General features: G+C 40.6%; 1 protein-coding gene across 7 annotated transcripts in view; it reads right to left on the minus strand.

The window, feature by feature from the left end:
- The window catches only part of CFAP20DC (CFAP20 domain containing), a 255,404-nt gene that overhangs the window by 58,770 nt on the left and 181,399 nt on the right, over positions 1–15,235 (minus strand). For all 7 annotated transcript variants that reach the window (XR_013542793.1, XM_078388811.1, XM_020795358.3 and 4 more), the window contains one exon: positions 2,372–2,433. Coding sequence is in view for 6 of the 7 variants with exons in the window: in XM_078388811.1 (XP_078244937.1) it covers positions 2,372–2,433 (62 nt within the window). In the remaining variant the exon portion in view is untranslated. The remainder of the gene's footprint in view (positions 1–2,371; positions 2,434–15,235) is intronic.

Genomic DNA, 15,235 nt, shown 5'->3' on the forward strand with positions numbered 1-15,235 from the left:
TTGTAGAGACTGTTTCCTAGGGTGAAACTTGGAGGTAAAAATGCCTCTCTTTTGATTTTTCTTCCACATTAAAAACAATTCACTTGAGTAGAGAAATCACATGAGAGAAACTTGAAGGATCTTGGAACTGTCGTAGATCACAAGCTAAACGTGAGCCAACAGTGTGATGTGGCTACAAAAAAGGCAAATGCTATTTAAGGCTGTGTCAATAGAAGTATAGTTTCCAAATCCCACAAAGTGCTGGTCCCCTCTCTATTCAACACTGGGTAGGCCTCACCTTGAGTATTGTGTCCAGTTCTGGACACCATACTTCAAGAAGGATGCTAACAAATTGGAACAGTTTCAGAGGATGATCAGGGGGCTGGAAACCAAGCCTTATGAGGAAAGGCTGAAAGAATTGGGTATGTTTAGCCTTGAGAAAAGAAGGCTAAGGGGTGATATGATGGCACTTTTCAAATATTTGAAAGGCTGTCATACAGAGGAGGGGCAAGATCTGTTCTTGGTCACCCCAGAGTACAAGACATGCAACAATGGGCTCAAGTTAAAGGAAGCCAGATTTCGGCTGAATATCAGGAAAAACTTCCTAATTGTTAGAGCAATACGACAGTGGAAACAGTTACCTCGGGAGTTGGTGAATGCTCCAACACTGGAGGGATACAAGAAAAACTTGGATAATCACCTCGCAGATATTGTATTCCTGCATTAAGCAGGAGGTTAGGCCTGATGGCCTTGTAGGCCCCTTCTAACTTCACTTTTCTACAGTTCTATGATTCTAGGTATGCTTAACAGAGAAGGAAAAAGTTTATTTTTTTAAAACATCAGGTTTCACAAGCTACTGGCCATGTTGGCTGTGGAATTCTGAAAGTTGTAGTGAAGCAAAGGAACTTTTCCCAGCTTGTATCTTTAATGCTGAATGTAAAATCTGTATTTTGTGTTGGAAACTGTCATGTCTATTACACCTGAGACCCAGGCAAATGCTTCACGTGATCTGCATGTTTAGAGTCTGAAGACAGTGTCCTCGCTTTTATTAGGTTTGCCTGGTTTACTCCCTCCAATGTATTCTGCTATGGTAAGCAAAAATTCATGGCAATCGGATATTTGGTTCCCTTGGTCTTTTTCCTTCAGAATATCTCTGTGCTTACTGTTGGAAGGCAGTAAAATGTTTCCTGTTGGCTGTAAATTGTTGATGGATCCATATGGGCTAAGCTACCCCTTCTCGTGTGTCCTGCTGTAAATTGAATATACTGAAATCCACACGTCCTCCATCTTGGTCGGAGTTGCACATACTGTACATGCTTTTAGAGTCAAGACACCTTACCTCAGACATACAAGCAAGAAACAAATGAATTTGTTTATGGTTTTTGTCACTTTCCCTAGCCCATTCTATTCCATGTTTACATTCATTTTTAAAAAAGAATATGTTTCTTTTAAATTTAAATTTAATCAAAAATTTTTATTTTATCTCAAAATATGGATTTAAATTTGTATCTTCACATGCTTCTGCTGCTAAGAATTGCACGGCGACATCCCAAGTAGTGAAAAATCTCTCTCCAAGTCTCCCCAGGGCCAGTCCTTGAAATTAATATCCCAGCAAAGCCATAGAGTTTTGGTTTTCCACGGCTTTTGGTTTTTTTTTTAAAGCTCTGTCATCAGGTAAACTTGGGACACAAGGCAAAAATCCCCCTCCCTTCACACAACGGGAGAACACCTTAAGCTAAGAGGTCACTCTGTACATGCATGAAGTTTTTCCTTCCTAGTTCCTGTTTTCCTGGATTTGAACTAAAGAAGTCACCTTCCGCTCAGATGAACATGAGAATTCAGGGGCTCCTAGGACTTCCCTTTCCCATTCAGCTGAGCATTACTGAACACCTTAAACTTGTTTCCAGGATAAGCCCAGTGAAGATCTCTGGAAATAGTCCCATGAATTAAGAAAATTGGAAAAGCACTACTTTAATCTATGCACAGCTATTCCCCTTAAGCTATTCATGAATTCCAGATTCCACTTTTAAATCATTCTTGATGCTTCCTAATATATTCTTTTCCCAACACATCAGCATAGCTTCTTAAGAGTGACTGCAGTATTTAGAGGGAGCAGCAGATGCTGCTGAGCTACATACAACACTGTGAGCTGCAGCCCTCCCTAGCTCTCATTTCCCCCTCACTTTACCACAGGCATATATACATGTTAGCAGCTGCAAAACTTTATCTGTGTGCCTGTGTGCCTGTGTGCCTGTGTGTAGGACTGGGGGTGGACTTCTCTTTTTAAGAAAGAACACCTGGAAAAAAGACCTAAGACTTTACCCATAAACAGTCTCATTGATTGGTTGTTAAGAACATTCTGTGCACATAACTGTTGTAAACTGCAGCTTACCGTGGGTTGGAATGGGAAAGAGGGTTCATTTCTTTCTGATAGTGGCACCCTTGGTTGGCAGGCTGTGAAAAACACAAAAATGAGAAAATTATTTTGCCTGTGTTCTTTCAATGTGGCAAAAATCTAAACTGTTACTATTCAGTGTAATCAATGAATCCGGATGCTATGAAATCAACCTATGTAAAGAGACAAAAATCCAGCTCCTCCATAATGATGGGAGTGGGGTGGAAGAATGAAGGGGCAGGAATAACTTGGGGAACAAATGTGGAGAGCATGAAATTATGGTCACACTGAAGAAAGAGAGGGGTTTTTGGTGGTTGTTGTGGGTTTTTCGGGCTCTTTTGCCGTGTTCTGAAGATTGTTCTTCCTGACGTTTCGCTAGTCTCAGTGGCCGGCATCTTCAGAGGACAGCACTCTGTGCTCTGGTGTAGTTGGCTTGGGAGTGGGAGAGGGTTTTTTGTTTTGTTTTTTTAAAGGGGATCATTGGGCTCTGTTGCTTTTAAATGTATTTTTAGCATTGATTTTATTTAGCATTCTTTTAAAATATTTGTATGCTTACTGTTTTTTAGATTTTTAAATGCTGTCTTTTTAATGATGTGAGATGCCTTTTAACAAGAAAGGCGGGGTAAAAATATTTTAAATACCCAAACTAAATAGATAGAAATGCCACAACATTTATGCATGACAGGAAGTAGTATGTTATGCTGGCCTCAGGTATGAGCCTATACACTTTTGCATCAACAGTAATAATCCTGTTCATTCATTTATTCACTCTCTCACTCATATTTGCTGTCCCCTAGAAACATTTTGCTCAGCAAATAATGTTATGCTCTAAGCACTTTTGCCACATTCACATGTTTGCTTTTAAGATTTGGAAAAAATGAGTGCCCCCACCCCTTCATTCCAACCTTTGCGAACTCCAGTATCTTTTTTTTGAACTCTTGACTTTTTGCACAAAAATGTTAACTCTAATTGACTTGTATTTTAATATTTAAATTCTTACTTAAAATATTCATAATTTCAGAAAAATACTCTGCGCCTGATTTAGAAACGAGGCAATTTTTATATTTTAAGATTTAAAAGTCACTTTAAAGAAATTATTACAACCTGACAGCTAAGTGGAGAGTAATATGCAGCTCTAAAAGCTATTACATTCCTTTTGGATTGACAGTTTGGAGCAGCTGCTAAACAATTTATATTTCAACAATTTCTCCTGACAGCCTAGTTATTACATTTCAGTTCTTAGTAAACTATCAGTGGCTATAAAGTACAGTTTTCAGTATATCACTTTTATCATTGCACGAGAATATCTATTCATGCACCTGACTTGCTATAAGAACTCTCTGTCTTTGTAGACTAAAGGATTAAAGGAGATTCTATCCCACGCCTTGTTCCACTTTGATTAAAGCTTTAAACAGAAGGATATTTGACAATCAATTTTAAAAACCCAAATGCTGATTCATGAGAAAACCAGAACAAAGCAAAGAAATTTCACAGAGTGAGCAGTATTTTATTACAATCACCTACAATGTCACAGAAGTCTGCAAGCTTTTGAGTTTTCCAGAACTCTTCATCAGTTAGGTGATACACAGATATAGAGGATGGCAGAAGAAAGAGAAAAGTGCAAAAATTAATCTAGATTCAGCCTTAAAATGGAGATTGCTGAACAAATGAATTATTAGTATATACATAGGTATTGAGTTACACCTAAAGCAAAGTGTGTGCTATCAAATTAACCATGGCAATTCTAGTACAAAGGTAGGGTCAAAGCAAAAGGATCTCATACTGCTGAGTAAGTGTGCTCTGAAAAATATTCAAGAATATGCAGCAGATACAAACGAAAACTCACAGTACAGATAAACGAGAGACAAAAAACAGCCTTGTGGTGGTGCTGTTGTTACAGATTAGTCCAAAGGGACAAAGAGGTTATGTAAAATTAGCCAGCATCTACAACAAAAAGCCTTACTTTCTGGTGAGATGCTGTCCAAAATCTATATGGAAGAAATTAACAGAGATCTGATGAGCTAGTAAGACTGTGAAAAAATATGATTAATTGGAACAAGACAAGATTTAATCATTTCTCCCAAGAAAAGAATGCAGAAAATACAATTTCCTCCAAGACCATCAAGGCAAGGGACACTTTAATAATAAATCCTTTCATTTTTAAAATGTAAGCATGAGAACTGTAACACTAAAGCATACAATAGGACAAATGATGTCAGGGCACAGCAGTTTCACTTCACTTGCATAAAAATATAATTCTTATGAAGAGCCTAATTTTTATCAGTCCTTGAGTTATGGGTGGTAAAACATTTCTGGAAGTCAATCCCAAAACAAGTGAAAATATGCCCTATCTATTGGCATAACCGAGAACAGCATGGAAAATGTGCAGTGTGTTCATGTAAAGAGGAATTGTGCCTTCTGTCTTAACATGGGGTAAGAGGCCTTCATGTGAAAGAGCACTCTGATTTCACTCCAGATCATGTAGTCAAAATAGACGATGTACTGTAGCAGTAATCAGAGAATGCCTAGCTGTTATAGTGGCAAATTGTGATAATAATCGGAAAGTGATGTATTATCCTTTCAACTCACTTGTCATCCTACATGACTGGTCAATGGAAGAATGGTGGAGAAAGACATCAATTCTTTAAACTGGCCAGGAATGATTTTCTGAACATCTAACACTCCCATTTTGGTTCTAGGTTTTGCTAGACAGCTGTCCTGTCCTGGTCCAGCTGAGGAAATCTGCGTGTCATCTATTTGGACCATCTTCTTCAGTAGATTCTTTATCTAATTTTACATAAATTTTCACTTGTCATTCTTTCTGTTGGGTTGTTTAAAGAAACCAATGCCAAACACAACAGCCCTCAAAAACCTAAGTTTAATGAGGACATCCTTTAATCTGATCTAATAGGGCTTTTTGTAAACTCTTGGCCTGAAATGAGCGAAATTGGTAGAATGGCTATGGCTGACGACAGCAAAGGACTGATTTGGCCAGTTTTCTCTTCCTGTATTGTGCCCTCCTCTGTTGCCGTTTTTTCTCAACTAGTCCTGAACTGGCATATCTCTGACATACAATGGCATAATCTTAGATGAATTAAAAAAACAACAACCCAGAAATGATGAGGAGGAACAATCACTGTTCTAATCAAACTGGCCCATCCCTGCTCTCCAGCCATTCTTCTCCTCTGCTTGGGAAGGTTCTTCCCTCTCCTGTTCATTCCTACATACTATTAATGTGTTTTACTTATTTATGTAAGAAGAGTGGAAGGGAAAATGAAACTCTGCTTTGATTGATGGATCCTTAATTTCAGACATTTTCAGTGTACGATTCACCCCTTGGGCAGGATAGAAATATTTTAAATAAATAATATTCAATAAATAAGAGGCTGAGGTGAATTGTGTCATAAGAACAGCTTATTTTTTAGGAAACAAATGGAGGTAAAAAGCTTCTCACTGTCCAGATATTGTCCCCAATTCCTCTTTCTTTCAATCAGATTAATCCCTTAACTATGTAAGTAACTTTCTTCCCCCTTTCCTTTTCCACCCCTTTTATACTCCTTTCCGTGTCCCAGAAGCATGGTAATCTATGCACCCGGGTAGGGGGGGCCCTTTAGCCTTGGAAGGCAGCTCATCTAGGAGAAGAAAAACTCCAATTTCAAACCTCCACTGCCATATGGCTATATCCACTGATGGAAAAGGCTTCAGGAGTTAACCTCGAGGCAAAATCCAGAGCCAGAGTCCGGGAGGCAGTTTGTGACTGTGTACAGTCATGCTCTGGCAACTCCTGTGATGTTGCTGGAATCAGCTGTATTGGCTCTTGCCTTTCCATTGGACTACTTCATTGATGTGGAGAGGGAGGATTTTCTGCTTGGGTAACAGTATTATTTTACCCAGGCTTTGTGCTCTGGAGAGGACACTCCAGCTTCGCATACAGCGTCGAAACAACACAGGAAGTAACAGTTACCGGTTATAAGTCTTTGCTCAATTGGCATAGAGCATGACACCAGGGGCTACTTCTGACAATGGGAGAGATCATTGCACCTCACTAGGTAGCTACTGCCTGCCTTCAGCTGGGCAGCCGCCAGCCAATAAAGTGCTGCCTTGCCATGGTCTGTTAACCTCACGGGGTATGTGGGGTTTAGGGTGAAAGCCGAAAAGCAGATCAATAACTCTGCACCATGCAATAATCTTAAGAAAACTTCTGCCCTAAAGTTGGGCACCTGGAATGTTCAGACAATGACCCCTGGCTTTTCTGATGACCTGCAGGAAATAGGCAACGCACGCAAGACAGCTGTCATCGACATGGAACGGAGTAGGCTGCAGATGGACAATGCTGCCCTGCAAGAGACGAGCTTGCCAGACTTGGGATCTGTCAAAGGAAAAAATGTCTCATTCTTCTGGCAGGGAAAACCATTGAATGAGACCAGGGAATATGGTGTTGGCTTTGCCATTAGAAATACTCTGCTGAGATCCATTGTTCTACCTACTGTGAGGAGTGAAAGAATCATGTTTTTGCAGCTCCACTCATTAGCAGGACCGGTCAACCTCATTAGAGCGTATGCACCAATACTGTTGTCTACAACAAAAGTCAAAGAGAAATTCTATGACGATCTGGCAGCTACTATAAAAAAAAATGCCCCAGAGAGAGACACTGTTCATTCTTGGAAACTTTAATGCTAGAGCTGGTGCTGATCACAATTGTTGGCCCACTTGTTTCGGCATTGGGAAGATGAACGAAACTGGCCAACACTTGCTGCCGTTTTGCTGTTATTATGGTCTTTGTGTCAGCAACATGTTCTTTAATATGAAGTCTTTGGAGACATCCAAGATCAAAGCATTGGCATCAGCTCGATTTGACCTTAACTAGATGCTCTAGCCCAGTGGTCCCCAACCTTGGGCCTCCAGATGTACTTGGACTTCAACTCCCAGAAATCCTGGCCAGCAGAGGTGGTGGTGAAGGCTTCTGGGAGTTGTAGCGCAAGAACATCTGGAGGCCCAAGGTTGGGGACCACTGCTCTAGCCTTCCTAGAATTACAATGACATACAGTTATCAGGGTGCTGACTGTGATACTGATCACTCCCTGGTGTGTAGTAGAGTTAAACTGTGAATAAAGAGATTATATCACACGAAAAAGAAAGGAAGACCACGTATTGACATCAGCAAGACTCGCGATCAGAGAAAAGTGGAGGAATTTGCTCAAGCCATTAAGGAAACTCTTCCAGGCCCGGCTGGCGAAAATGACCTGAAAGATGGGAACATTTTAAGAATGCAGCTTATAATTCCACCTTCTCCCCATTTGGCAAGAAGACCCAAAAGACGGCAGACTGATTTGAAGCCCATTCAGGGGAGTTGATGCCAGCCATCGAGGAAAAGAGAAGAGCTCTAGCAGCATACAAAACCTGTCCATGTGAGTACAACTTGCAGGCTCTTCGAGCTGCTTCTAGCAATGTCCAGCACGCTGCCAGGAGATGTTCTAACGATTATTGGCTTCAGCTCTTCTCTCAGATACAGATAGCAGCGGACACTGGTAACATCAAGGGAATGTATGATGGTATCAAGCAGGCTCTAGGTCCAATACAGAAGAAATCTGCTCCTTTGAAGTTTGCTACAGGCGTGATCATCCAGAACCGAGCATGGCAGATGGAACGCTGGGTGCCCCACTACTATAAGCTATATTCCAAAAAGAATGCTGTAACTGAAGAGGCATTAAATAATATGTCTTGGAAGAGCTGGGCAGCAAATCACCTCTGGCAAGGCACCTGGGAAGGATAACATCCCTGCTGAAGTGCTGTAAAGAGATCATCACCACTGAGCTGGAGTGAAGGTGGAGTGCCACAGGACATGAAGGATGGAAACATTGTCACATTGTATAAGAACAAAGGAGACAGGGGCGATTGCAATAACTACCGTGGCATCTCTCAGCATTGTAGGGAAGCTGCTTGCCTGTGTTGTGCTGAAGAGTCTCACAGTGTGGATTTCAAGCTAATAGATCTACCACCTACATGGTATTTTCCCTCAGACAGTTGCAGGAGAAATGTAGGGAACGACAGCCACTCTTTGTGGCCCTCATAAATCTTACAAAGCCCTTTGATTTGGTTAGCAGGGATGGCCTTTTTTAAAAAGATTGGATGTCCACCTCGTCTCCTTAACATAACCAGGTCCTTTAATGAGGAAATGAAGGGCACTGTAGTTTTTGATGGCTCAATATCAGATCCCTTGACATCCGAAGCGGAGTGAAACAGGGCTGTATGCTTGCACTGACTCTGTTTGAGATCTTTTTTGCTGTCATGCTGAAGCACGTCTTTGGAACTGCGACAGAAAGTGTCTACAGTATCTCTGGACTAGATCAGATGGAAAGATCTTTAATCACTCTAGACTGAGAGCAAAGACCAAAGTCTAGCTGAAATGCATGCAGGACCTCCTCATTGCCGATAATGCAGCTGTTGTTGCCCATTCTGCTGAAGAGCTCCGACAACTTATGAACCATTTTAGTAAGGCCTGCCAAGATTTTGGACTAACAATCAGCCTGAAGAAAACACAAGTCATGGGCCAGGGCATGGACTCACCTCCCTCTATCACCATCTCCACACAAGAATTGGAGGTTGTTCATGACTTTGTGTACCTTGGCTCAACCATCTCTGACACCCTCTTTCTGGATGTCGAGCTGGATAAACGCATTGGCAAAGCAGCTACCATGTTCTCTAGACTCACAAAGAGAGTATGGCTCAATAAGAAGCTGACAACACATACCAAGATCCAGGTCTATAGAGCCTGTGTCCTGAGTACACTCCTGTACTGCAGTGAGTCCTGGACCCTTTGTGCATGGCAGGAGAGGAAGCTGAACACATTACATATGCGTTGTCTCTGACACATTTTTATATCACCTGGCAAGACAAAGTTCCAAATAGAGTAGTCCTAGAATGAGCTGGAATTTTTAGCATGTATACATTTACCGAAACAGTGATGTCTACGTTGGCTTGGGCATGTTGTGAGAATGGCTGATGGTTGCATTCCAAAATATCTCCTGTATGGAGAATTAGTGCAGGGAAAGCGCCCCAGAGGAGACCACTGCTACGATACAAGGATATCTGCAAGCGGGATCTGAAGGCTTTAGGAATGGACCTCAACAGATGGGAAACCCTGACATCTGAGCAGTCAGCCTGGAGGTAGGCGGTGCATCATGACCTCTCCCAATTTGAAGAGACACTTCTTCAGCAGGCCGAGGCAAAGAAACCATCAAAAGCAGGGAGCTGGAGAGAGGACAGATTGTATTTGTCTTCAGTGTGGAAGGGATTGTCACTCTTGAATTGGCCTTCTCAGCCACACTAGATGCTGTTCAGAGCACATTAGCATAGTCTCTTGAGACTGAAGGATGCCTATATAGATGTAAGTAACTCACACATCTTAATGAATATAAGGATTTGCTCTTAGCAACAGTAGCAATGAAATAATAAGATTGAGACTTGTAAGGGCAGCAAGGTCCTTAAATGTAAGGATGTGTTGCTGGAGATATGGCCAAGGCCATCCATATAATGCCAATAATGCAATATAGTTGCAAAAAGGGCAAATATTATTATATGCTTTATTAAGTATAGTCCCCAAATCCTGTAAGGTACTAGACCCCCTCAGTTCGGCACTGGTTAGGCCTTCTCATCCTGAGAAACACTTTAAGAAACTGGAATGAGTTCAGAGGTGGGCAACAAGTATAACTGGGGACTGGAAATCAAGCCCTATGAGGAAAGGATAAATGAACTGGGCATATTTAACCTTGAAAAAAGAAGACTGAGGGGAGATATGATAGCACTTTTCAAATACTTGAAAAGCAGTCATAGAGAGGATCTGGTTTCGATAATCTCAGAGAGCAGGACATGGAATAATGGGCTCAAGTTACAGGAAGCCATATTTAGGCTAAATATTGGGAAGAATATACTAATTGTTGGAGCACTACAGCAAAGGACCCAATTACCTCGGGAAGTGGTGAATGCTCCAATGCTGGAAGCATTCAAGAGAAAATTGGAGAACCATCTGTAAAATCTGCTTTGATTTGTAATCCTGCACTGAGCAGGAGGTTGGACTTGATGGCCTTCTAGGCCCCTTCCAATTCAATTATTCGATGATTTGATGCATTTGTTGTTGTTTAGTCGTTCAGTTGTGTCTGACTCTTCGTGACCCCTTGGACCAGAGCACGCCAGGCCCTCCTGTCTTCCACTGCCTCCCAGAGTTTGGTCAAATTCATGTTGGTAGCTTCGATGACACTGTCCACCCATCTCGTCCTCTGTCGTCCCCTTCTCCTCTTGCCCTCACACTTTTCCAGGGAGTCTTCTTTTCTCATGAGCCTCCTCCAGCACCACAATTTAAAAACATCAATTATTCGGCGATCAGCTTTCTTTATGGTCCAGTTCTCACTTCCATACATCACTACAGGAAAAACCACAGCTTTGACTATGCAGACTTTGATGCATTATTTCTGGTTATTATGTACAAATAGAAAAGTTGGTCAATGAAGAAAAAATGAATCAGGAAAAATTCAGTTTGTGTTCTTGAAGGCTTTCATGGCCGAGATCTGATGGTTGTTGTGGGTTTTCTGTTTGGCAGTGTTTTGGAGGTTTTTCTTCATAACATTTCACAAGTCTCTGTGGCCGGCATCTTCAGATCATCTTCCTCCTTATCACAACAAAACACCCATAATGGAAACCAATATCATGAAAAGAACAAAAACCTGATCCCATAGCTACAAATACTTAACAATCCTGCACACTACACCAAAACACAGACAGAGTTCTAGCTCCTGTCCTCTGAAGATGCCAGCCACAGAGGCTGGCAAAACTTTAGGAAGAAAAACCTCCAGAACATGGCCAAACAGCCTGAAAAACCCACAACAACCAAAACATTCAGTTCATTGTAAATGTAGTCCAAGATGAGAGCTTTCAGGATACCATAAATTGATGAAAGAGTTCTAGATCAAAACTAATCTAGATTTCATTAGAGACTAAAATGACTAAATTGGGAAAATTATATTTTGGACATTTCACAAGAAGACAAGATTCACAGGAATAGACAATAATGCTGGGAAAGTGAAAGACAGTGAGAAGAAAGAAGGTCTAACATGAGATGGGTTGACTTGATAAAGGAAGCCATGGTATCTATTTTGTAAAACTTGAGCAGGGCGGTTAATGATAGACCATTAAATCATATGATTGCCATGAGTCAGAAGCCATTTGACTGTACATAACATAGGTTTTCTCATCAGCTCTAAGTAATTTGGTGAACTCTGACTCAGCAGCTCTGCACCCTGGAAAAAGGAGTAAAAAATAAGAGTTTAAGGCATTTTTGAGAATGGAGTCAAGCAGACTATTAGTTTCATAGGAAGACCTTTTTGCCAGACAAAACAGTTGAAGCATGGTGGGAAGGACGACTGAAGGAAGCTGTCTTTCAATGATGCTTTTCTCCAGTGGTTTTTGGAACAAGCAAAGAATTTCAATTGCCAATCGTGTCAATTTGACATTGCATAACACATGGCTCTTTTTCTAAACTAAAATAAAATAGTTTCAAAAACCCAGTAAACATATTGCAGAACAGTCAGGGACAAAGCCCTCAGAATGATTACTTGGGTTTAAAATGTTAATGCATTGGAAAAAAATGTTTTAAAATAATGTCAGTGCCAAGTTAACAACTCTGGAAAAAATCCTAATGAAAAAGGATTTCCTTATAGGTCTAGTTTTTTTTGGTAGAGAGAAGCAACTATGGAACACTCATACAGTTGTGTTCAAAATTATTCAACCCCCACTAAAATTGAATGTTTTGGCCATTTTGACATTGATTTTGATCATTCAGTCATCTTGCTTACATTTACATGAAAGAGGCACTTGTAGGTCAGAGAAATATAACCTTAAGTTTATAATGAAATAACCACAAATGTCTTTTCTGTGCTCACATCATTATTAGTTTTTATTCAACCCCCAAGTGACATTCAATCTTAGTACTTAGTACAACATCCTTTTACAGTTATAACAGCTTTTAAACGTGAAGCATAGCTTGACACAAGTGTCTTGCAGCGATCTATGGGTATCTTCGCCCATTCTTCATGGGCAAAAGCCTCCAGTTCAGTCAAATTCTTAGGCTTGCGCACTGCAACTGCTTTCTTTAAGTCCCACTAGAGGTTCTCAATCGGATTTAAGTCTGGTGACTGCGATGGCCACTTCAAAATGTTCCAGCCTTTCCTCTGCAACCATGCTCTAGTGGACTTGGAGGTATGCTTGGGATCATTGTCCTGTTGAAAGGTCCAACGTCTCTCAAGCCTCAGGTGTGTGACGGACTGCATCACATTTTCATCCAATATCTCCTGGTACTGAAGAGAATTCATGGTACCTTGTACACGCTGAAGCTTCCCTGTACCTGCAGATGCCAAACAGCCCCAAAGCATTATTGACCCTCCGCCATGCTTCACAGTAGGCAAGGTGTTCTTTTCGTCATATGTCTTGTTCTTCCTCCTCCAAACATAGCGTTGATCCATGGGCCCAAACAGTTCTAATTTTGTTTCATCAGTCCACAGAACACTATCCCACAACTTTTGTGGTTTGCCCACATGACTTTTGGCATACTGCAGTCGACTCTTCTTATTCTTGGGAGACAGCAAGGGGGTGCGCCTGGGGGTTCTGGCATGGAGACCTTCATTACGCAGTGTGCGCCTTATTGTCTGAGCTGAAACTTCTATACCCACATCTGACAAATCTTTTTTCAGTTCCTCAGCAGTCACACGGGGACTTTTCACCACTCTACGCTTTAGGTAGCGCACAGCAGTCGAAGTCAGCATCTTCTTTCTTCCACGACCAGGTAGCATTTCAACAGTGCCCTTTGCCTTGAATTTGTGAATGATGCTTCCTATGGTGTCTCTTGGTATGTTTAACTTCTTTGCAATCTTCTTATAGCCATTGCCCTTCCTTTGAAGACAAATCACCTCTTCTCTTGTCTTCCTGGACCATTCTCTTGACTTCACCATGTTTGTAACCACACCAGTAAATGTCTAGAAGGAGCTGAGTATCACAGTCCTTTTAAAGCTGCCTAATTGGTGCTTATTATGCTTGATTGGTGCTCGGTGACATCCACAGGTGTTTTCAATACCTGATCGAAAACACCTGAATGAACCTCTCTTCTTCAGACTGGTAGTCTTTAAGGGGTTGAATAATTGTGGCAATGAAGAAACCACAAAAGAAACATTTACTACTGTATTACATAAACAATTGATGTTATTTTAGTTGCATTTGGTTCTTTAAAACGTCCTTGTAGGATTTCATTCTGAATACAATTCCAAATGTACACTATAGTCCCTAAACCCCTTTACAGCATTGGGGGTTGAATAATTTTGAACACAACTGTAACTAACTGCAGCTACATCTAATTACATTTTTAAATGACTAATTCATTATATCTGAATGTAGTAAAAAGGAGAGAAATACATTAGTTTAAACTATACAGAACTTGATCAAAGCCAAGGGATCAAAGAACCCACTTTGCACTGAAACTTGACTTTGCTAAATACTAGAATACATTTTATCCCCAGCAATGTTATTTTACAATGACGTAAAACTAAACTTGATGTGTAAATAACGACATAAAAAGGCAACTGAGATATGGAACCCAATATATTATTAAGGCTACTGAGGTGACACTCAAACTCACTTTTCTTGCTGTCTTCCACTTTTCCTAGCATTATTCTTTTTTCAGAGAATCTGTCTTCTCATGATGCGACCGAAGTAGGACAGCCTCATCATTTCTTTCAGAACAACCTACAAGTGTGTAGAGTCTCCAGATGTCACATTGCCAGGGCAGAAAGCCTGACAGCCTCAAAGTTGTTCTTACAAATAATCGCAACTCCCCTGCCAGGTGGGTAGAGCAACTCCACCTTCAGCACTCAACCAGATATCAGTGATGCAAGCAAGATCCGCCCCTTCATCCAGGATTGATCCCTTGGATCAGTTGGGATTTATTCAGGGCGCACCTGGCATCCGTATCTCCATAGGGATTTCATGGCAAGGAAAGTTCAGCAGGGGTTTACTATTGCCACCTACTGTGCAGTGTAAACAAAAGAGGAATAATTATTATTATTATTATTATTATTATTATTATTATTATTATTATTATTATTATTATTATTATTATTATTATTATTATTATTATTATTATTATTATTAATTTATTAATTTATTTTAAATTTTATTTATATCCCGCCTATCTGGTCAGGTACGAAGACCAAATATGAGATGGACTGACTCCCTAAAGGAAGATACAGGCTTGAGTTTTAAAGATCTGAGCTGGGCAGCCCAGGACTGGACATTTACTTCTTTATTTGTTCAGCTTCTATACTGCCCATCTGGCTAAAACGCCATTCTGAGCAGTTTAATTGCGCATTCATGCGGTTAACATAAGTTGGAGGCTACTTGATGGCACATAAAAACAACCTATTATTAAGGGAAGTGACTAGTTGAGTTGAAGAGTGGCTTTTCCTATATAACCCTAATTTAATTTAGAGAGAGTCAATATAATCAGAGGTTAGAATGTTGGACCAGGGCTTTGGATTCAAGTAGTCATTGGCCATGAAACTTGCTACTCTGTTTCCCTGAAAATAAGACCTAATCTGAAAATAAGCCCTACAATGATTTTTCAGGATGCTTGTAATATAAGCCCTTTCCCCAAAATAAGCCCCAGTTAAGTGAAACCCTGCCCTCCACCATTGTGCAGCAACCAGAAGAAGATGACATGACTGTATTTGAACAAATGTAGATTTTTGTACATTAAAAAAAAATTAAACTTCCCCTGAAAATAAGCCCTAATGCGTTTTTTGAAGCAAAAATTAATATAAG

Source organism: Pogona vitticeps, chromosome 2 (genome assembly GCF_051106095.1).
Source record: "Pogona vitticeps strain Pit_001003342236 chromosome 2, PviZW2.1, whole genome shotgun sequence".
Classification (NCBI taxonomy): Eukaryota; Metazoa; Chordata; class Lepidosauria; order Squamata; family Agamidae; genus Pogona; species Pogona vitticeps.